Source organism: Muntiacus reevesi, chromosome 3, assembly GCF_963930625.1.
Source record: "Muntiacus reevesi chromosome 3, mMunRee1.1, whole genome shotgun sequence".
Lineage (NCBI taxonomy): Eukaryota > Metazoa > Chordata > Mammalia > Artiodactyla > Cervidae > Muntiacus > Muntiacus reevesi.
This window is the reverse complement of record NC_089251.1, coordinates 118,443,035-118,466,558: the sequence shown is the minus strand read 5'-3', so window position 1 is coordinate 118,466,558 and position 23,524 is coordinate 118,443,035. Positions and strand designations below refer to the sequence as shown.

The 23,524-nt window shown below is 46.3% G+C and overlaps 1 protein-coding gene across 3 annotated transcripts; it reads left to right on the top strand.

Annotated features, from left to right (window-relative positions):
- The first annotated feature begins 13,704 nt into the window (after positions 1-13,704).
- C3H2orf72 (chromosome 3 C2orf72 homolog) lies at positions 13,705-23,186 on the top strand. Of its 3 annotated transcripts, XM_065927613.1 has the most exons (4): positions 13,705-14,326; positions 17,912-18,025; positions 20,334-20,369; positions 20,518-20,616. In XM_065927613.1, the coding sequence occupies exons 1-3, from the start codon at positions 13,723-13,725 to the stop codon at positions 20,336-20,338; spliced, it is 723 nt and encodes a 240-aa protein (XP_065783685.1). In that variant the 5' UTR covers positions 13,705-13,722; the 3' UTR covers positions 20,339-20,369; positions 20,518-20,616. The 3 variants fall into 3 exon arrangements, with proteins under 3 accessions (XP_065783685.1, XP_065783684.1, XP_065783683.1); XM_065927612.1 differs by lacking the exon at positions 20,334-20,369 and having other exon boundaries at positions 17,915-18,025; positions 20,518-23,186; XM_065927611.1 differs by lacking the exon at positions 20,334-20,369 and having other exon boundaries at positions 20,518-23,186.
- Positions 23,187-23,524: the final 338 nt, after the last annotated feature.

Below are 23,524 nucleotides of genomic sequence, written 5' to 3'. Positions count from 1 at the left end.
CTTTAACTTACCCATGTTATTGATCTCAAGCCTGCCTACCACCACCTGCATGCTACCTCCTACTTGTGAACTGTCTGTCCCTCAGTCACATCATTTTTCCAGTCATGGAAGCTATTCACTCATGCATTCATCTATCAGGTACACTTAATGAGCACCAGGATATTGCAGGAAGAAGGTGCTAGTTCTTAAACAAAGTATAAATGGAAAAGGATATGTTTCCTTCTGGGCCTCCCCAGTGGCTCAGCTGTAAAGAATCCACCTGTAATGTATGAGAAACAGGAGGTGCAGGTTCAATCCCTGGGTCAGGAAGATCCCCTGGAGGAGGGTGTGGAAATCCACTGTAGGGTTCTTGCCTAGAGAATCCCATCAACAGAGGAGCCTGGCAGGCTGTGGTCCATAGCATTGCAAAGAGTTGGACATGACTGAAGCAACTAAGCACGCATGGTTCCTTCCACCACCAGAAGTGACAAGGCAGTGCAGTCATTATCTCTAAGACCAATATGAAATGATGCTGTCACTGTAGAAAGTAAGGCCACTACAAGGATGAAGGCAGACTGTCTTCAATCATGTCCCAAGCAGTCCCAGTCAGCTCGACTTGAATGCAAACAAGTCAAGCTTCCTATAGAAAATGATTACCCCGGAACAGGCAGAAGTCATTGAACTAGGAAAGCCAGAACGATTATGGGTGACTTGGAGCCAATTTTCCACACTGTTGAATCTGAGGATGATTTAAAAGCATCTTTAAAATGATGATTAAGAGCATTTTCAAATCATAAGACCAGTGCACAAGGTCTGTATGTGTCAGGCTGTGCACAGAGGTACTTTTTATAATTGCATAAAAGTCCCCAATTATTTGGCAATGCTCAAACTACTACACAATTGCACTCATGTCACACACTAGTAATGTAATGCTCAAAATTCTCCAAGCCAGGCTTCAGCAATATGTAAACTGTGAACTTCCAGATGTTCAAGCTGGTTCTAGAAAAGGCAGAGGAACAAGATAGCAAATTGCCAACATCCTCTGGACCATCAAAAAAGCAAGAGAGTTCCAGAAATACATCTATTTCTGCTTTATTGACTATGCATGCCAAAACCTTTGACTGTGTGGATCACAATAAACTGTGGAAAATTCTGAAAGAGATGGGAATACCAGACCACCTGACCTGCCTCTTAAGAAACCTGTATGCAGGTCAGGAAGCAACAGTTAGAACTGGACATGGAACAACAGACTGGTTCCAAATAGGAAAAGAAGTACGTCAAGGCTGTATGTTGTCACCCTGCTTATTTAACTTATATGCAAAGTACATCATGAGAAACGCTGGGCTGGAAGAAGCACAAGCTGGAATCAAGATTGCCGGGAGAAATCTCAATAACCTCAGATATGCAGATGACATCACCCTTAAGGCAGAAAGTGAAGAAGAACTAAAGAGCCTCTTGATGAAAGTGAAAGAGAAGAGTGAAAAAGTTGGCTTAAAGCTCAACATTCAGAAACCTAAGGTCATGGTATCTGGTCCCATCAATTCATGGCAAATAGATGGAGAAACAGTGGAAACAGTGGCTGACTTTATTTTGGGGGGCTCCAAAATCACTGCAGATGGTGATTGCAGCCATGAAATTAAAAGACACTTACTCCTTGAAAGGGAAGTTATGACCAACCTAGACAGCTTATTACTTTGTCAACAAAGAGACATTACTTTGTCAACAAAGGTCCGGTCTGGTCAAGGCTATGGTTTTTCCAGTAGTCATGTATGAATGTGAGAGTTGAACTATAGAGAAAGCTGAGCACCAAAGAACTGATGCTTTTGAGCTGTGGTGTTGCAGAAGACTCTTGAGAGTCCCTTGGACTGCAAGGAGATCCAACCAGTCCATCCTAAAGGAGATCAGTCCTGGGTGTTCATTGGAAGGACTGATGTTGAAGCTAAAACTCCAATACTTTGGCCACCTGACGCAAAGAGCTGACTCATTGGAAAAGGCCCTGATGCTGGGAAAGATTGAGGGCAGGAAGAGAAGGGGACGACAGAAGATGAGATGGTTGGAGTGCATCACCGACTCAATGGACATGAGTTTGGGTAAACTCCGGGAGTTGGTGATGGACAGAGAGGCCTGGTGTGCTGCGGTTCATGGGGTAGCAAAGAGTTGGACATGACTGAGCGACTGAACTGAAAAGTCCCCAACATTAGGGTACTGATTGAAATAAAGTATGGTTAATCATGGGCTTTCCCTAGTGGCTCATATAGTAAAGAACCTGCCAGTAACGCAGGAGACGCCAGTTGGATCCCTGGGTCAGGAAGATCCCCTGGAGAGGGGTATGGCAGCCCACTCCAGTATTCTTGCCTGGAGAATCCCATGGACTGAGGGCCCTGGAGGGCTACAGTCCATGAGGTTGCAAAAAGAGTTGAACACAACTGAAGCAACTGAGCATGCACATACGCATGGTTAATCACACATATGGGGCTTCTGAGGTGGCTCAGTAGCAAAGAATCCACCTCCCAATGCAGGAGACATGAGTTCAATCTCCAGGTCAGGAATAACCCCTGGAGAAGGAAATGGCAACCCACTCCAATATTCTTGCCTGGAAATTCCCATGGACAGAGGAGCTTGGAGAGCTACAGTGCATGGGGTCACAAAAGAGTCAGACACAATTTATCGACTAAACAACCACATATACGTGACACTATTTAGCCTTTTGAAATGACAGTGTCAGTCTATAGATGTTGACATGGAAAGATATCCATAATATATGTCCAGGGAGAAAAGCAGATACTCGAACACTTTGTGATGCCATCTGCATGAATGGTTAATGGTAGAGTAGACCTATGGTAGGAGTCATGCAGTAGGGGTTGTGTCTGGTTTTGAATACTGTCATATTCCAGGACATGACACAGGGATTTACATATTCTAGGCCCTCAATAAATGTTTGTTAAATATAATCAAAACTTTGTTAAAAACCTTGAAGGTTAATCCCCTATCTGTTAATAATAGAACAGTGGGTGATTTTTTTTCTTTTTTATTGTCTTTATTTTCTGTTGTTTTTCTGCAAGAAATATGCTGAGAAGAGGATTGACTGCTGCCTTCAGAATTACACTGTAATGAATATACACATTCCTCTGTAAGCACACACTGGGTTTTTAGGTCCCTGTTGTCTGTGTTGATGCCTGAGAGAGCTGGAGGCCAGTGGAGGCTCTAATGAAGCTTTAGTGACTGCACTTTGTTCTTCTCAAGTTTGCCTTGCAGACAAGCTAGTGACTTTCTGATGTTAATCTACCAGATCCATGACCAGAGTGGGGGGAAAATGCTTAAAAACTCAAAATTCTTAGAATTCTTCCTGAGGATTATAAAGCTGCATGAGGACATGAATTTCTGAATCCCATTCCACTATCCAGGCAATAAAGATAAGTTCATAACTATTGTGTCAAATGTCAAGTAAACATCAGATGGAAGAAGAGGAGTTTTGAAAGAATGCAAGTGGGTAAAAATTCTTTCTACTGCAGGAATCACAGATATGGTAACACAATGATTATTCTCAAAGGCTGAAATAGTAACTTTCATCTCAATAAAACCCCTGAGCTTCCCAGATTAGAGAATGGCACAGAGTTCAGTATAAGCCCAAGTGAAAACATTTGAGATATTTTATGTGTATCTTTATTTTTATCCTGCTCTGACTAAAAAAATTGAGAGAAAACATTTAAGCTTGCTTGCAAAATACATTAATAAAATATTTTTTAAGAAGTCACAGATGCTATTAGGAAGAAGAGAGAATTAGCTTAGGAGAAATAATGTGAAGCCAGGGATAAGGCTGATACACAAAATGCTTGCAATGAAAGTTCTACACACTTGCTAGTTATAAGCCACAGTTTGACTCTGAGCTTCCTAGCAGCCCATGCAAAGAAAGAAACAAGACCAGCTGTTTTACTCAGGATGTCTGTGAGAATAAAAACAATCATGTGCTTAATTCCAAGACCAGACAGGCATTTCTTCCATGTGTTTTCATAGGGAACAAGGGGTCCCATCGAACACACAGATCTGTCAGTGGAACACATGCTTCCATGCACTGAGCCCATCTTTTTGAATCCTTGATCCATCCCTCTGGGCAAGAGAAGTGCCAACCAGGATCTGGTCTGAGCAAGAAATGTTACGATAAGTTTCATATTTAGTGGCCAGCTCATCTTACACCAGTCCCCCTGTGAACAGTGATCATGAAGTCACCGATGTCCAAATGCCCAAACACATACATCCTAGATCTCATCAACTGGGGGACTAAGGGGCTGCTGAAAATGCACAGAATGAGACGTATAGGTACAGAAGCAGGGAGTCCATGGTGAGTGCTGGCCCTCAGGTCCACCCCATAGACACAGCAGAGCTTCTATTTGATAGTCTGTAAAGTGGAGCTTTGGAGAAGGCAATGCCACCCCACTCCAGTACTCTTGCCTGGAAAATCCCATGGACGGAGGAGCCTGGTAGGCTGCAGTCCATGGGGTCTCGAAGAGTCAGACATGACTGAGCGACTTCACTTTTCACTTTTCAATTTCATGCATTGGAGAAGGAAATGGCAATCCACTCCAGTGTTCTCGCCTGGAGAATTTCAGAGATGGGGGAGCCTGGTGGGCTGCCGTCTATGGGGTCGCACAGAGTCAGACACGACTGAAGCGACTTGGCAGCAGCAGCAGCAGCAAAGTGGAGCTTGTTCTGAGTCTTCACTGAGGAATGGAGATGACTCCTGTGAATACATACTGTCCTTTCATCCCCTCTGATCTCGTGGTGCTTGGCAGGGAAAGTGTGCCTGGTTGGTGAGATCTGCACATTCATGATGTCCTGGGGAGGTATGGTCTCATTCTACTTTTAGAGCTCCCTTTAGAGCTACTGTTAGAGCTTCCTGGCCACTCGTAACCAGCATCATCCTACCGTGAAGCTGGATCTGGACAGACTCAGGCTCAAGCTCCAAGTTGATACAACCACTTGGATTTTTTTCTCAGTCTTTTATTTTTTCAATATGGTAATACATTTAAATGAAACTTGAAAAATACAGAACAAAGTCACATACAGTTCCACTATATATTACAATTATTGTTGAGTAGATAAATTAAGATTTTTTATTGGAATTTCAATATCAAGCTCTCAAAAATTAACAGAATGAATATACAGAGAAGTAGAAGGATATAGTAGACCTAAAAATCACCATGAACCAATTCAACATGATTAAGATTTATACAATTTTCCCACAACAGTAGAATACAAACTCTATTCAAGTTCCCATATGCCAGGAGCCAACACACGAGACCCTACCCATGACAAGGCCATAAAGGAGAAAACCTGACGGGCAAGGCAGATCAGGTTTTCAGGGGTTTCGAAAAGGCCAGCTCACGAGATCCCACCCATGACAACAAGGTCATGAGGAGAAAGCCTGGCAGGCAAGGCAGATCAGGTTTTCAGGAATTTCGAAAAGCTGCCCCCGGCTCTCACCTTAAAGATAATATCTGTCTTTCTGATGCCTGCCTCTATGGACGGACTACTCCCTAATTTCTCTGACACAGGCAGGAAGGCCTTCCCCGATCTCTTCCCAAGTAAGAATCAATTTAGAACTTTAATCAATAAATTTCCCAGGTGGTGGTATTTTATGAGATTATTCAGGGTGAAAGGAGTGTTTTAATTTAAACTCCTTTGCTGGTAGTTTGTTAGCCAAATGCATTTATGCGCTTGGTACTAATATGCATGATTGCTTATAATATCCTAATCATAAAATAGCATAAAGAACCTGATTATATAAAAGCCCTAATAGATATAGAGCCCTTTTAAGGGGTAAAGGAGTCCTATTAGAAAACATAAGAAAAATTATTCTATAGGTGGTTATTGGGTTGTGATTTGCTTGCTGTGTTTTTGCTTGCTGTATTTTTGCCTTTAATGTGCTAAGGTTGTGTTATAAAAACCATTGTTAATATAGTTAAAAATCTAGAGAAATAAGAACTTAGCCCTAGTGTGGTAACAATGAGATGGTTGTTAATTGTCAGTCAGGAGTGCTACGCAAAAGCTGCCTCACCAAATCCCAGAGTCAGTATGGGGTAAACTTCTTAGATAAACGCAACTGACAACTTTTGCAGAAAGATTAATTTTTGTATTAACAAGAATATAATTCTACTTTGTACTATTTGTATGACACTGTTACCTTTCAGTTAAGGTCACCATAAAAACAGAAAATAGGTTTACAATCACCTGACCTGCATAAAATGTTAATAGCCCCAAGGCCAGAAGATCATGTGCTAAGAATTACTATAGAATTAGAAAGCAAAAAAATCCTGCTTTTCCTAAAAATCAAAATGATGTAATGCTAATCCTGTGTAATCATGGGTAAGCATCTTGTACCTTGAAAACATTCTGTGAAAGGGTATAAAACCGGTTGTCAAAAAGTAAAACACAGACTTGGCCCTATCAAGCCTGGTCTCATGTGTCTTCTCTCTCTCTCACCGATGCCGTTCATCCTGAGGGTACCCCCTGGATCCTGTTGAGGCTGGACCCCGGCACCCATAGACTATAAACTAGGAGACACTGGAACATATTCAGGGTGCAAGAATTTCATGGTCTAAAGGTATCAAAATCCTACAGAGTCTGACCAGGTGGATTTTTAAAGGAAGACCAGGTTGAGTGGCTTTGAAGTCCTTGCAACACAGGTCAGCTGTTGGTCACTCCCTGCCCCACCGAGCCTCAGATGTGGACAGAGCCTCTTGGAGCCATCTGGGCCCCAGCAGTGGGTGCAGAAGCCCTCTTTGAGTGTGCAGGTCGAGGCTGAATTTTGCTAACACTGTGCTGAAGATGCATATGTGCAAGCCCTGCTCAGGGAGCTTTTCAGTTGCTCTTGGATGCTAACTAAGCAGGGTGGGCTGGTGTCCACAGTTCACCCAGATGTTCTTTCAGTTGTTGCTCTAGGGTCTTCTACCATGAGCCCTTCAGTGGATGTGTGGGGGTGGGATGGGGTAGAATGGCTGAAACGTGGCTTGGGTACAGGTTTCTGCTGATGGAGGGGGTGCCTCTGTGCCCCTCCCCCATCCACCCAGTCTGTGCATGTGTGCCCTGGGGGCCTGCCCACCACTCCCCCTGACACCGCTGTACCATCGTGAGCCCCGCAGGGGCACTACAGGGGCTTAAGTCAGAGTTTCTGGTTCAGTGTGCTCTCCCAGGCTTCTTAATGAACCTTCATTAGACCCTAGAGTTCAGGTAAGACTGAGATGCTTAACCCCCAGAAGAACACCCGCTATCCCAGAGATCTGCACTCCCAGTGCCCTGATGGGAACCAGTGCTGGCCAGGAAGACCACAAAGGGGAACAGAACATCCACCCAAAAGTGTGCCACTTTGGTGTGTGGATTATTTGGAACTGAAGGCAGTTAAGACCGTGAAAACTTAGGAAAACCTTTTTACCTCTTCCTTAACTGCCTGAAAAGTGAACATGTTAGTCACTCAGTCTCGTCCCATTCTGTGACCCCATGGACTGTAGCCCACCAGGCTCCTCTGTCCAGGTGATTCTCCAGGCAAGAATACTGGAGTGGGTTGCCATTGTCCTTCTGACCCAGGATCTTCCTGACCCAGGGATCGAATCTTCTTGGCAGGCAGATTCTTTACTGTCTGAACCATCAGGGAGGCCTAAGAGGTTTTTAAAAGGAAGCCTGTACCAAAAAGACAGCTCTTACCAGAGATAACTTTTCTAATCTGAGAGACTTACCTGCATGGGTGATATCTGATGCCAACCATCTGCTCTTCCCATCTTCCTGTGAATGGCCCTTGTTCCCCTGGGATGAATGGCATTCCAGACCCCTAACCCTTTCCTCAGCTCAGGATGGCAGCAAAGCCTCAATTGGCCAACTGCCTTTGCATCTTCTGTCTTTGTGGGGCTCCAGGATGCACGTAATTTGTTTTTCTCCTATTAATTTGTCATCTGTCAATTTAATTATTACACCAGCCAAAGAATCTAGAATGGAGGAAAAGAATCCTTTTCTTCCCCAACAATGAAGAGATGAAGTTCTAGCACAAGGGAGGGAGGGGAGGAGGAAGGAAGAAAAGATTGGGATGAAAAAGAGGGAGAAGAGAGGAGAAAGAGGTGCCAGCAACTCAATCAACATTACTCCTTGATTTCTAAATCAGCACTTTTCTATCACTCCTCTTCCCAAGCTCCACTTGAGCAAATATGTGTGCTAAGTCACTTCAGTCGTGTCTGACTCTTGTGACCCCTAGACTGTAACCCACCAGGCTCCTCTGTCCATGGATTCTCCAGGCAAGAATACTGGAGTGGGTTGTCATACCCTCCTCCAGGGGATCTTCCCCAGCCAGGGATCGAACCCCGGGTCTCCTGCGTCTCCTGCATTGCAGGCGAATTCATTACCACTGAGTCACTGGGAAGCTGAGCAAATATAAAGAAGCCAATTGTTTCAGAAATCCTAGTTTCACTTTACATCTCCATTGCTAAACCAAAGACATAATAACAAGGCTGTTTTCTTCATGATTTTTAGGACATGAACAGAGGGAAGGAAGAAATATTCTTGGCAGCTTATCTCTTTTTCTAAGGTCTTCGTAATTTCCTGTTAATTTAAGACTGAACCTTTGCCAGGTAAATAACACAGGTAAAGATAAACTTCACCGGCCCTGGACTCTGACCTTTGTTGAACGCCCCGCTCCCTCTCCGATCTAGCCTCCAGCTCACGGCTGGAAAGTTTGGAATTGTTACCTGGAAATTTTGAGCCAGAGAATAAATAGCTGAAGAGGCAGAGCATATTGATTTTTGACTAGTGACAGTATAAAAACACCAGCACATTTGAGAGTTCCTCTCCAGTCAGCTGATAAGTTTTCCTCTCTTTCTCAAAAAGGTAACCAAATGGAGTCAATTTCCTTTCCATGTTCCTGGCAGGGCTCTTACCCACTCTGCCACCTCCCAGCTTATGCCCACCCAGGTTGTGCTTTGCCAGTATTGCACAGAACACTTTACTTAGACAAGAGTAATTTAAATAAGTATTTAATCCCTTGTTCTCCCTATTGTTGAGCACACCTATATTTCTCTTCTTGTTGGAAGGCTTCCTGTAACAATGATTTCAAAGAGGGGCTGTATATGATAAAGAGGTTATATCCTTTATATACCTGATAATCTAGCTAGAGATCAAAATCTAGGTTCCAAGTTCTTTCTCTTTGATACTTTAAAAATATTATTCAACTGTCTTCTTAAATCCAGTGTTACTGTTTAGAAATTTGAAGTCAATTGATTTTTGTTCCTTTCTCACCCCTCTGCTATCCTGTTGCCTGGAGCATAGTGGTAATGGCTGGAACTTTCGCTGCTAGTTTGAATCATGAGGACAAGATGGAGGAATAGTGATCCAGAATGAAATCTGTGTCTTCAAAGACCCAGTAAACAGAGCTACAACGTCAGCCATGAACTATCCATCTTTAAACTTCTACAACAGAGAAAAATAAATGTTCATTGTGTTTATGCCACTGTTCTGTGTAGTCTGTGTCATTAGCAGCTACAATGAATCTGATTTCATGTATTGATTAAATCTGCATTAACTTATACTTTCCAGAAATCTGATTAATTTTCTCAGTGAGTTCCTATTCACCAGATATCAGCTATCTTGGCTGGCAGCAGGTAAACATGAAAGGGACTGAAATTTAGGTTTTATCTTGAGCTCCCTCCTAGTGAGCTCAAGGAATATGAGTGGGCATGGGAACGGCCTCTGGCATGACAGTGTGAATTTGGCAACTCCCCATGTGCCACCACCCCCCCACCCCCATCAGGGAACTTGTGGGCACACTCTCCTGGCACTGCTCTTTTCAGGAGCCAGCTCTTGTGGTTGGAATGCCCTGGTCCTGCCAGGGGAAAGAAGGGACTCCTAGGCTACAGGTCTACTTGTCTGTACTTCTGCCCTCAGCCTGATGTTACCATCTGGGGCTCTTTTCAGTGCCATGGGAGGTGGGGTGGGGAGAGGCTGGAGTTGGGCAATGATCTATGGTGGGGAGAAAAGAACACATCACAAGGTGATCGATCACTCAGCCTATCCCTCTCCAGGGCACCCAGCTCTCATCTGGAAAGGGATTCTGTGTCTCTCCCACACATGTGGCCTCCCCGCTGTGGCCTCCAGGAGGGTGGGGGCGGGGAGGGCACATCTCATGGTTTTTAGGTTTGTCTCTCCGTCTTCTTCAACCTCCCTCTTGCTTCCATATAGCACCTTCAGGTTTGTATTCACGGGAGTGTGCCAGCATCTCAGGCACATTAGCATCTTGTCAGCCCCACATTTTTTCATTGTACCGATCACCATCTGAAGCTGATATTTATACATGTAGTTGTTTATGGTCTTTCTCTCGAAACCTCCACTAGATCTGCAGCTCCAGAAAGGTAGCAATTTCGCCTGTTCGCAGCTGTCTTCCCAGCAGCGGGCACAGTACATGGTAGAGATGCTCGATAAATCCAGATTTTTTTTTTTCATTTATTTTTATTAGTTGGAGGCTAATTACTTTACAATATTGTAGTGGTTTTTGTCATACATTGACATGAATCAGCCATGGATTTACATGTATTCCCCATCCCGATCCCCCCTCCCACCTCCCTCTCTACCCGATCCCTCTGGGTCTTCCCAGTGTACCAGGCCCGAGCACTTGTCTCATGCATCCAACCTGGGCTGGTGATCTGTTTCACTATAGATAATATACATGTTTCGATGCTGTTCTCTTGAAACATCCCATCCTCGCCTTCTCCCACAGAGTGCCAAAGTCTCTTCTGTACATCTGTGTCTCTTTTTCTGTTTTGCATATAGGGTTATCATTACCATCTTTCTAAATTCCATATATATGTGTTAGTATACTGTAATGGTCTTTATCTTTCTGGCTTACTTCACTCTGTATAATGGACTCCAGTTTCATCCATCTCATTAGAACTGATTCAAATGAATTCTTTTTAATGGCTGAGTAATATTCCATGGTGTATATGTACCGCAGCTTCCTTATCCATTCGTCTGCTGATGGGCATCTAGGTTGCTTCCATGTCCTGACTATTATAAACAGTGCTGCGATGAACATCGGGGTGCACGTGTCTCTTTCAGATCTGGTTTCCTCAGTGTGTATGCCCAGAAGTGGGATTGCTGGGTCATATGGCAGTTCTATTTCCAGTTTTTTAAGAAATCTCCACACTGTTCTCCATAGCGGCTGTACTAGTTTGCATTCCCACCAACAGTGTAAAAGGGTTCCCTTTTCTCCACACCCTCTCCAGCATTTATTGCTTGTAGACTTTTGGATAGCAGCCATCCTGACTGTCGTGTAATGGTACCTCATTGTGGTTTTGATTTGCATTTCTCTGATAATGAGTGATGTTGAGCATCTTTTCATATGTTTGTTAGCCATCTGTATGTCTTCTTTGGAGAAATGTCTGTTTAGTTCTTTGGCCCATTTTTTGACTGGGTCATTTATTTTTCTGGAATTGAGCTTCAGGAGTTGCTTGTATATTTTTGAGATTAATCCTTTGTCTGTTGCTTCATTTCCTATTATTTTCTCCCAATCTGAGGGCTGTCTTTTCACCTTGCTTATAGTTTCCTTTGTTGTGCAAAAGCTTTTAAGTTTCATTAGGTCCCATTTGTTTATTTTTGCTTTTATTTCCAATATTCTGGGAGGTGGGTCATAGAGGATCCTGCTGTGATTTATGTCAGAGAGTGTTTTGCCTATATTCTCCTCTAGGAGTTTTATAGTTTCTGGTCTTACATTTAGATCTTTAATCCATTTTGAGTTCATTTTTGTGTATGGTGTTAGAAAGTGGTTGACCAGTTTTCCCAGCACCACTTGTTAAAGAGGTTGTCTTTTTTCCATTGTATATCCTTGCCTCCTTTGTCGAAGATAAGGTGTCCATAGGTTCGTGGTAAATCCAGATTGTTGACGGAATCACTGAGCTGGTGCTGGAACATAACCTGATTCCAGCACAGGGATTCCTGCTCCATTTCTTGTGCTTTTCCCACCTAAGTCCCTGGATCTCCTGGGCAAAGATGGTGTAGAGAGTCAAGAGGTCATATTAACTAAGACCCCAACAATGATATTGGGTCCTTCCCCAAACACTGGCTGAAATCACTGCTGGGTGATCAGACCTAGGGCCAGGCTCCTCTGTCCATGGAATCCTCACTGCTTGAGCTCAAGAAAGCTTTGTTTTAATTGAATGGACATACAAACTCTCCAGGAAAAGGTGTTTCAACATAATTATAAGGGACAGGAAACAGGGTAACTACAAGAGCAGTTTGGGGCTTATATGGTGAAGGAGAGATTGGAGTGCTAACGTGTTCTTGACCCAAAAGGGCCTTTGGTCTATACCGTGTCATAGAGGGCAGGTAAAGAGCCTTGACCAGCGCTGCCCTAGCCACTCATTTCATGTGACTATTTACACTTAATTAAAATGTAATAAAATCCAAAATTCAGTTTCTCAGTAGCACTAGCCAGATTTCAAGTGCTCCATAATAGCCACATATGGCTAGTAGCTATTGCACTGGACCGTTGTGGTTTAGTTGCTTAGTCCTGTCCGACACTTCTGCGACCCCATAGCCTGGGGCCCACCAGGCTCCTCTCTTCACAAGATATACCAGGCAAGAATACTGGAGTGGGTTGCCATTTCCTCCTCCAGGCGATCTTCCCAACCCAGGGATCAAACCTGCATCTCTGGCATTTCGGGCAGATTCTTTACTGCTGAATCACTTGGGAAGCCAACACTGGACAGTAGAGATAATATATAAAACACTTTCATCATCACAGAATGTTCTATTGGACAAAGCTGACTTAGACCCTTAGAATGAAAGGAAATGCATTCCTACTGCTGACCTGGCCTGCTGACATTCTCTTGTCCTCCAGCCCATCCCGTCTCCAGCACACACATATCAAAACAGCATCCCGTCCCCACAGACTTACTGCTCCACAGGGAGCAACACTATCTGCCTTTACTTCCAGGGTCCTGCAGGTCATAGGATTTATTGAAATGATGAGCCCTCAAAAAGTTTTTGTTCAAGGCTGAAGGCCCAAAAAGTGAGTCAAGGACCGAAGTAACAGAAGAAACTGCTTCCCTTCTTTTCTCACCTCAACCCTCTTCTCTGGTGCCGCCCCCCCCACCCCCCCCCCCCCAACACACAGACACACACCTGCCCCAAATTCCAAAGCAGCAGTCAGGGACAGTCCCGCCTCCAAAATTTCCTGTCCCCACACCACGAGCACTCCTCAGAAATATCTGCTCCAGGTCTCAGAGCAGTCTTGCTTGTGAAGATACATTTATTTGTTCACATGATCATTTTCTGTCTTACTCCACCTTGGACTCCTGCGCACTTAGCAGAAGTGTGAGCTGCTCACTCGTGTCTGACTCTATGTGACCCCCATGAACTGTGGCCCACGGGGCTCCTCTGTTCGTGGAATTCTCCAGGCAAGAGTCCTGGAGAGGGTGGCCATTCCCTTCTCCAGTGCACCTAGTAGGCGTTCAGTAAATGTTGCATGAACGGCTCAGTTTCCCCTTCTCTGCCGCCGGGGGACCGCGGGAGGCGCCACCCTTAGAGGGCTGGCGGGGGAGAAAGCCCCCGCCCAGTTCCCGGCTGAAACGGGGCGATCCTGCCCTCGGGCCGGGGGTCGGGCGAGGCGCAGCCCTGGAGGCGTGTCCTCCCGGGCCCGGCGCCGCCGCCCCGAGAGGCGGGCAGCTGGCCCGGCAGGGCCGCAGCGGCCGCAGAGGTCGGGCGGCCGCGAGCATGGAGAGCGAGTTGGAGGCGCTGGCCGCCCAGCCCGAGAGCCCGGGCGAGCCGCCCTTCCAGGCGCTGGTGGAGGCGGCGGGCGGCCGCGGGCAGGTGCTACTGGTGGGCGAGCTATGGGAGCGCGAGCAGAGCCGCGCGCTCCTGTGGGACTTCGCCCGAGCAGTGTTCCCGCCCCAGCAAGCCGCGGGCAAGCCGGGCGGCGGGGCCGCCGAGGGCGCGGGACCCGGGGCGCCCGGGGTGCCGAAAAGGCACGCGGCCGGGGCGCGCGCCATCCGCTCGCCGCTCGTCTTCGTGCTGTGCCGCGCGTCGTCGCTGGCCGCCCGGGGGCCGCGGCGCCACCTGCGGGAGATGCTGCGGGATGTGCGAGGCCGGCGGCGGGCCGGCGCGGCGCTGGTCGGGGTGCTGGTGGCCGAGGCGGAGCCGGAGGACGCGGGGGCCCCGGAGCTGCGGCTGCTGGAGGCGCTGCTGCGCACGGTGTTCGGCCGCCAGGCGGGAGGCCCGGTGCAGGCGGCCGCCTACCGCCCCGGCCACCCAGCTTCCAGCCTGGCGGTTCAGGCGGCCGCCTGCAGGGCCCTGCAAGCCGCCGGGCCCTGGCGCCCAGGTGAGGGGGGCGCGAGGCCCGCGGGGCGCGGGCGGGCGGCGGCTGGACACCGCATCGGGAGCTCTTTAGGCCAGCGCCCCACCACCCCCGCCTCGTGGTACCCCGAGATAAACTGAGGCCGGGAGAGAGTCGGTGCCTAGCCCTAGGCTTCCCAACTAGGGCGGAGCGGGGCCCTGGGCAAGGGGCCGAGGCTGTCCCGGGAGGACCCTGAGTGCATGCGAAATACAGGGTCTTAGGAAAGCCCAAGGGACAAGTAGAAGGCAGGGGAGGTTGGTAGAGACAGGGCTGGACGGCGCTGGGCAAAGATCTGGAAGTTTCCGGGAGGGGAAAGAGGGGGAGGAGACGGGAAAGCCTTGAGAAGCGCCAGTTTAAAGGTGAGAGGATCGCAGGACAGGGACCAGTGGGTTTCTGGTCTGGGAGCTTCTAGGACGCTCGCTGCTAGGGATGCGGAATGCGCTACGGATGCGATGGTGAAGCGCCGTGGGGTCAAAGGAACAAGGCAAGGAATAAATGCGGGGCACTTGGAAGTTGGGGGAAAAGGATGTGAGGGACTGAGGCACAGGCTTTCCCAGTCCTTCTTAACTGCCCACCGCGGTGTCTGCCTCTCTTCCCTCCCCACACTCCTAAGGAGAGCGGAGGGAAGTGGGGGTCTTTTCCCAGCCCCGGTGACTGCTGCCATCATCAAAAGGGTGAGAATCTTCTCCATCCTGGTACACGAGGTCTTATAGAAGCTTTCCGGGCCCCAAGATTAAAATACGGACGCTAAGTACAGCTGGACCTGGCAAAGCTAGGAAATGCCAGAGCGATCTTTGCACTTTTAGCATCCTTCTCCTACTCCTCTCTCCAGCACCTGCTGCCCTCCAAGCCTTCCAGCCTCTGCCAACCCTTCTTGCTACAGTTTCTTAAGATAGAGGCTGTATTCTGCCTCCCAGGGCATTCGTGTGTTAACCCAGACTTAACAGGGGTGGGGATGGATCTCCTTTTCCAGCAAGGAGACCTGGTACCCCTGATGTCACAGACTTCCCTGTCAACTTGGCCGGCCTAGGTGAAGACCATCCCTTTCCGCTGTAGAGCCTGTCCTAACCTCCCCCACCCCTTCCCACATCTATTCTGTTGAGTCTGTGAGAAAGCCAGCTAAATTTGAAACTCAGTGTGTAGCATCCTGAAAGACCTGCCCAGCATCCTGAAAGACATGAAGAATGTCCCGAAGTGGATTGTCATGAATGACAATTTTTTGTTGCCAGCACCTTTTTTTGTTGCTGCCAGCACCTTTACTGACCTGGCCCCATGGGGAAAATTTTCTGTTCCTTAGTGAATTTGTGCCTAGAAAATTATCTGAGTCCTTAGTTTCTTAGCGATCTACTATTCCCAGGGAACAACTTTTTAATTCCCCAGAGCCAAGCTTGCTCTGGCCTCCACTTTTTTTTGACATTGCAGTTGCATGAAAAGCGTTTTCTTCCATCCTCGTTTCCCTCTCACTATTCAGAAGTGGACTTCCTCCTCCAGAAAGCCTTCCCTGACCCATTCCCATTTGCAAGTTCAAAAATGAAACCCCAGAACCCGCTTCTGCTCTCCAAGCTCTTACCAAGGTGGTTTTGTCACTTTCCCTTGTGAGTTTCATCACCACTGTATTCCCATTTCCTGACACCCTGCTCGGCACACAGAATCCTTGCCTCCTTTTAAACCGGAACACTTAAAATCTTTTAACAGTTTGCGAGGGACTCATCATTCTCTATTGCATTAAAGTCAATTATACTTTCATCAAAACATATTGAACATGAAACCTTTCATTAATGACTGAAGGTCATGGGTGTAATTATAACTCATTGTCCAGAAATTCCTTTCAGGCTTTTGCGGTAGGCTATGCCATGGATTCATGCTGCTAAGGTTTTGCTAGTGATAGCAAAGTTTTCCAGTCTCTTCCCTCACCGTCTGGTGGCTATTCTTAGACTTTTAGGCTACCTGCCTCTTGCTAGTGCTTGTTTAGTCTGTGTATGCTTAATACAGCTGTCTTTTGGTTGCAAAACCAAGGACCCAATCTTATTAAATTGGGTACAAATTAAGAGTATATGGGCCCCACAGAAAGAATTATAAATAAGGATTTTCTGTGTTTTGGCTCTCTGGAGTCCTTTTTTAAAACTTCATTCCAGTTGACCTGATTCCAGATGGTTAGGGATCCCCAGATAACTGAGGTGGTACTATAATAAGGAAACTCGAATCAACATGTAATTATTTTGTGTGTGATTATCAAAAAAGATTAATTCTGTTCCTATTAAGAAATCGTTTGATGGCTTTTTCAAGAATAGTTGAATGGCCATCATTTAAAAATACAAATAATAAATGTTGAAGAGGGTTTGAAGAAATGGGAACCGCTCGCTACACTGTTGGTAGGAATGTAAAGTAGAGCAGCCACGATGGAAAACAGCATGGAGGTTCCTCAAAAAACTAAAAATAGAGTCGCCATGTGATCCGGCAGTCCCACTCCTGGTCATATATCCAAAGAAAGCCATAATTCAAAAAGGTCCATACACCCCTATGTTCACAGTAGCACTGTTTACAATAGCCAAAACATGGAGACAATGTAAGTGTCCATTGACAGATGGATGGATAAAGAAGATGTGAGATATATATAGAAAATGAAATATTACTCAGCCATAACAAAGAATGAAATAATGTCATTTATATATATAATGAACTATTACTCAGCCATAACAAAGAATGAAATAATGTCATTTATATATATATAATGAAATATTACTCAGCCATAACAAAGAATGAAATAATGTCATTTGCAGCAACATGGACAGATTTAGAGATTATCTTACTGAGCGAATGAAGTAAGTCAGAAAGAGAAAGACAAATATCATATGATATCACTTATATGTGGAATTTAAAATATGACACAAAAGAGCATATCTATAAAACAGAAGACTCGCAGAGATAGAGAACAGACTTGTGGTTGCCAAGGAGGAGGGGTCATGGGGAAGGAAAGGATGGAGAGCTTGGGATTAGCAGATGCAAACTAGTATATATAGGAGGGATAAATAGCAAAGTCCTACTGTATAGCACTGGGAGCTATATTCAATATCCTTTGATAAGCAGAAATGGAAAAGAATATATTTTTTAAATGTCTGTATGTGTATAACTGAGTCACTTTGTGGCACAGCAGAAATTAGCACAACATTGTAAATCAACTATACGTCAATAAAATTTTAAAGACTCGTTTGAACTAAAAAATCGAGGGAGGAGGTTTATGGCTCCTGGAATTTTTTCTTTGGTGCTATATAATTGTAATTAACTTCACGTCATTTTTGTTACTGTAGTTTCTCCAATATGGTACCTACATAGGGTTTCTGTGAAAACAAAATGAAGTAATATCAATATATATAAAAACAATTGGGTTTTTTGTTGTTGTTGTTAAGTTCAAAAACCCTACCCCCTTTTGCAAATTAGAATCTTTTTTTTTTTAGTTAGTTGAAACTAGGGCAGTTGACAGCTGAAACTTTGGTTGCTGAACTGAAAATTCTCTCAGTTGCGTCAAGAATCATATGACCCACGGCCTCTGAGACTTTGTGTTCTTTCTAGCAGAAGGAGCCTGGGAGAGACCAGGCCTTCCAGCACTGCTGGCGTGCTTTTCCTGGGGTCCCTGGAACCGGGGGAAGGACCCAGATACCAGCTCCCGCAGTGGTCCAGCTCAGGGTGAGTGTGTCGCCTTCCTGGCCTCTTGAACCCTGAGAAGGGGCCCGGGGATACAGTCAGGTGCTCACAGGGACGGGAGGGATGGAATGGACCAACATCCAGGAAGGGGGGTGTAGGGGGGGTGGGGTGGAGTGGAGTCTCCGCCTAAGGAAGGCCATGTGGGCGGGGCCGTAAGGCAGATGTCAGACTTGCCAGATGGGGCACCTGGAGCCAAAAGCATTGTTCCCTGCCTTGCCCCACCCTCGCACCCCTGCCCCGCACCACCCAAGGATCCTGGGAGGTTCCTCAGAGCAAGTGACTTTTGAGCTAAGGGTTGGGGGATTTTCTTATCCGGAAACGGGAAAGCTTTGGAGAGGGAGCACCGTGAACCAAGGCTTGACAGCATGATGTCAAGCTCAGAAAAGGGACCCCTGCCCAGAGGGCCCGGCGGGTGGGGGGAGGGGTGAGATAAATGCACAAGAGGATGGGTGAGGGCCGAGGTTGAAGAAGAGAGTCAGAACCAAATCAGGGCCCTGGACCCAGGTCTCTGAGGAATTGGGTACCACTGGCGACTTCTGAGCAAAGGCACGCAGATGTGGGTGTTAAAGAGGTGGCTGGACTGCAGGAGCAGGGAGGGACCAGAGGCAGAGCCCAGCTAAGAGGGACCTGCCTCCTGCTGCAGCGCTGGGGCCCCTGCCTCGCAGGCTGCCACCTCCGGGAGGCCCTGAAATTGCCTCCTCGCCCAGGCTCTCTCACTCATGGCGGCTGTTCCTTCCATCAGCAAGAGAATCTCCAGCCTCCTGTAACATAATGTAATCACAGGAGGGACAACCCATCACCTTTGGCACAAAGGGAAATCAATGGCCTGACTATCTCATCATATTCACAGGTCCCACCCACACACAAAGGAGGGGATTATGCAGGATAAGTGCCCCAAGGAGTGGGAAACTTGCTGTCTTAGAATTCTGCCCACACAATCGAAAGCTTAAAAAATACAAAAGGAGAAACACAAATATTAAAAAATCATTCGTTTAATTCCCTCTCTCAAAGGTAACTATAATTTGGATAGACTATTCTGTCTGTCTCTCTAGCTACCTATTTATAGCACCTTGTACTATTTACATTTTAATAAATTCACTTCTGTATTATAGATAAATCATTTGCAAAATGCATCACATATTTAAAATATTTAATTACAAAAATGTTGACTTCAATCTCTGCATTATTTTGGATGTATCTGGAAACTAAAGGGAAAGAAAGTGAAGGAATCATAAACAACTTTATGTAAGTCTTTGATCACTTCCCTCTGTAGCACAGAACAGATTGTTTAGTCTCAGAAGTAGAAGTGAATATATTAAGATGCAAATTGCATGTACAGACCATATGTATACATTTATAATGTAGATCATAAATAGTAGATTATACATACATACATATACTGTTTTAGAGTCTGCTTTCTTCATCAATAACATAGTGTGACTGTGCAATATTCCACAGCAACAATTACATGTCAGCATCTTTCATCTTCTTTTTTCTCTGAGGTAATCATAGAGTCACACACAGTTGGAAGAGACCATGTGCAGGGTTTCTATGTACATCTTGCCCAGTTTTTCCCTGTGGTAACTTCTTGCAAAACCGTAGAATATGGACAACCTGGATATGGACACTGAAACAATCCACAAGCCTTATTCAGATCTCCCTAATTCTACTTGCGTTTGTGCATGTGTTTAGTCTTAGGGAATTTTATATATCATTTTTAATGCCTGAACCCCATCATATGACTGAGTAAGTGATAGTTTACTCAGCCAATCCCTTTGTCAGATCTCATATCAATTCGGGTGCTCTCAGCTCCGGGTGAAGAAACCATGATGCAAACTAGTATCAACAGCCAGGGAATTCATTATCTCACCTAAAAGACAGTCTAGAGATGGAATCAGCTTCAGGGCTCATTGATTCAGGGGCCCAGCGACCCCATCAAGGACCTAGGCTAGGCTCTTTCCTTGTCTCTGCCGGGCTGTCCGTGCTGTTTCATCTGTAGGCTGGTAGCAAGATGGCTGGAGCAGTTCGACTACTGCTGGTGCTATGCTTCTGCTAAGTCGCTTTAGTCGTGTCCGACTCTTTGCAACCCCATGGACTGTAACCTGCCAGGCTTCTCTCTCTATGGGATTCTCCAGGCTAGAATACTGGAATGGGTTGCCATGCCCTCCTCCAGGAGATCTTCCTGACCCAGGGATTGAGCTCAGTCTCCTGTCTCCTGCCCTGCAGGCAGATTCTTGACTGCTGAGCCACCACCACTGGGAATTCTAATTATTCCTAATTATTTCCTTAGGATAAAATCCTAGAAGTGGAATTGCTGGGTCAAAGGGTATGTACCTTTTTAAGGTTTTTGCTACGTATTTTGTGGGATTTTTAAAGTAGATAGTTACTGGGGCCGACTTCTTCACTTTCATTCCCAGCGTACCCACTCAGAAACTTTGTCCTCTCACTGGGTGATTCCTTCTCTTGTGTTCCAGGTGACCTCCAGGACTCTGAGGAGGAGCTGGTACTGATGGCGGTTTATCCCAATGGAGATTGCGAGGACCCCGGAAAGGGGTCAAAACCCTGTGACAGAGTTGCCTCTGCTCCCACTGAGCCCGCCGGAGACTTGAGATGAAGGCTGGACCCTGGTTGCCCCAACTCTAACCTGCAAACTTGGAGCTGGCTCTTCTCACTGAGTCGCCCTGCCTCCATGTTGACCTTGGGATGCTGGTAACTACAAGGCCCCACCTTCCAGAGGCTGTTGCATTGACATGTTACCAGCCAGGCAGTGAGACTTAGGAAGCTAAGTAGGGCCTAGGAAAATGTATCATCTGGGAACCTGCCCCCCACCTCACATCTGCTCATTCACTGGTCGCAGGGGGGTTATTATTTCTTTCTGTGCCTCGGTTTCTCTATGCCATTGAGACAGACCGTTATGGGCTTTGAGGTCCTGTGGTGCTGTGGCATCCTGTCATTGTTTGCATGAGCATCCATCATTTCGAGAGCAGCTGGACCAGAAATCATCAGATCTGAGAGAGGAGCCCTGGACCTGTCACTCAACCTTTGGGGCTTCTAGTTCTCAAACACGTAGGAGTGCTACCAACCCAGTGACTCTCAACCAGGGGCCAGGTTACCCCTCCAGGCAGCACTGGAAATTGCATTGTGTGTGTGTGTGTGTGTACTGGGAGCGTCACTGCGACTATGGGGCACCCCTGGAATTTAGTGGGCACCTCACAATGTACGGGACAATCTCCAATGGTGCAAAATTGTTCCATTAAAAATGCCAATCATGGCAACTTTGAGAAACGCTAGGTGAGACTATCTCCTCCCAGTTAAATTCTAGGAAGAGTCTCCAGAGCAGAGAGAATTGGGTTTCCCAGGGCTTTGGCTCCCAGAGCAAGCCAGAATAAAGATGCACTGCCATCCTGGGGGGCCTCTGGGGCCAGAGTCAAGATGGTCCATGTGCTGCAGGCCCAGAGCATAAGTAGTTTTGTGCATCTTTCTTCTCCACTTTGACATTGACTTTCTGTGCCAAGTTCTTTGAGAATAAAGATGCTGGGAACTGACCATGTCACCAAACGGAAGGAAAGTTAGGGGTAGGAATTACAAGAGCATAGGATTTGTTTTGGATCTCAGGTTCGGTCCTAACGCAAGATCAAAGCTGATGAAGCCCAGAGGTTCCAAGTTCCAGAATCCTTTTTTCTCTGCTTATGAGTCCATCAGAGTCAATGATGTTCCCTTAAAAGTCAGGAAGACCATCTGTGTTTACTCAGAGAGGGAACTCTGTATTACCTCCCTTGTCCCCTCACTTGCCCCTGGAGAAATCCAGTCTTCAGAATGGCAAGGAGAGCTCTGCTTTTCCCAAGTAGAGAGCACTATCTGTGGGAAGCAGCTAAATGCATTCATTCATGCATGATTCATTCAGCAGACATGCAGTTGTGACTGCTGTTTGCCCAGCACTCTGCAAGATGCTGCATAACTTGTGTTAGTTATTTCAGCTCTTGCTATGATGGCAAACAAACATGGAATGGGAAACCTGTGGCCCAGGAGCTCTTTGATGTTAAGGAGGCCTTTCTGCCCCAGGCCTCCTGTTTATTCTAACAGGGAGCCTAATCCATATCGGACTTCCCAAGTGACACTAGCGGTAAAGACTCCGCCTGCCAGTGCAGAAGAGGCAGGTTCGATCCCTGGGTCAGGAAGATCCCCTGGAGGAGGGCACGACAACCCACTCTTGTATTCTTGCCTGGAAAAAGTCCAGAGGGTCAAAGAGTTGGACACGACTGAGCATATACACACAATCCATTTCAATGTGAGGGCAGGTAGGATGACAGGAAGGACCCAGCTGACTTCCACACACAAGAATGGATCTATGAACTGCTGTTGGTTTTGTTTTAAAACAAGGAGCCCCATTCCTTCAACCATGGCTACCTCCTGGGAAGAGAGGAAGCGGGAGAGGAGCCTACGTCCCCCTGTCACCCAAGTCCTCCAGCCGTGCAAGCTGTTCGCCTGCACCCCCCTGCAAGCTGGATCCAGAGTTGCAGGCAGACCAATTTCTACATCAGTATTATCTCGACTGGAGGCTAAGACTGCAGAGGCCTCTACGGTATTTAGTGGGGCCCAGAATGGTGTGTCTCAGTTAATCCAGAGGGAGTTCATAGCAGTGCAGTCAGCAGAGATGCTGAGACGGCAGCCACATCTGTTGGTGCATTTGTGCAACAACAGGAGTGGCTGGTTCCAGTGCTGGTATTGGAACAGTCTTTGGCAGCCTCATCGTTAATTATGCCAGAAACCCTTTTCTGAAGCAACAGCTGTTCTCGTATGATATCCTGGAATTTTTTCTTTTTTTTGGCCAAACCACATGGCATGTGGGATCTTAGTTTCCAGACCAGGGATCGAACCCACACCCCCTGCACTGCAAGGTGGAGACTTTACCACTGGACTGCCAGGGAAGTCCCTGATGATTGCTTTCTTGAATTTTGTTTGCCGTGTAACAGAAATTACTGCTTGAAATGTTGGCATTCGTATTAATTATGGATGTAATTCTGTATATCTTACTGTGACTCTGAAAACTGTAGTGCTGGTGTCAGGGAAATGTACATTATTTCCAAAGTCATTTCGTTAAAGATGAAAACTTCAAAAAAATAAAAAGGAATTAAAATGGGAAGGCTGGTGATTTTGAAGCTGCTATATATTTCTATTTCTCCGTTAATCTGTTTGTAATAATTTGAAGTTTTTTTTATTTGGTGGAGGGAGGGAGCTTTTATAAGTTAGGAAATTGTCTAAGGCAGAAGTCACAAGACAGCAGCCTCTGCTGTGTTTAAAAATCTTCTGTAGGGATTGCCCTGGTAGTCCAGTGATTAAGACTCCACCTTCTAATGTAGGGGATGTGGGTTTGATCCAAAGTAGGATAGCAACTGAGTCCATGCACCGCAAAGAAGAGTCTGCCACTATTGAGACCCTCAGGTAAGTTTGCAAACCTCTGGTGTGAAGGGTGGTTTGGTG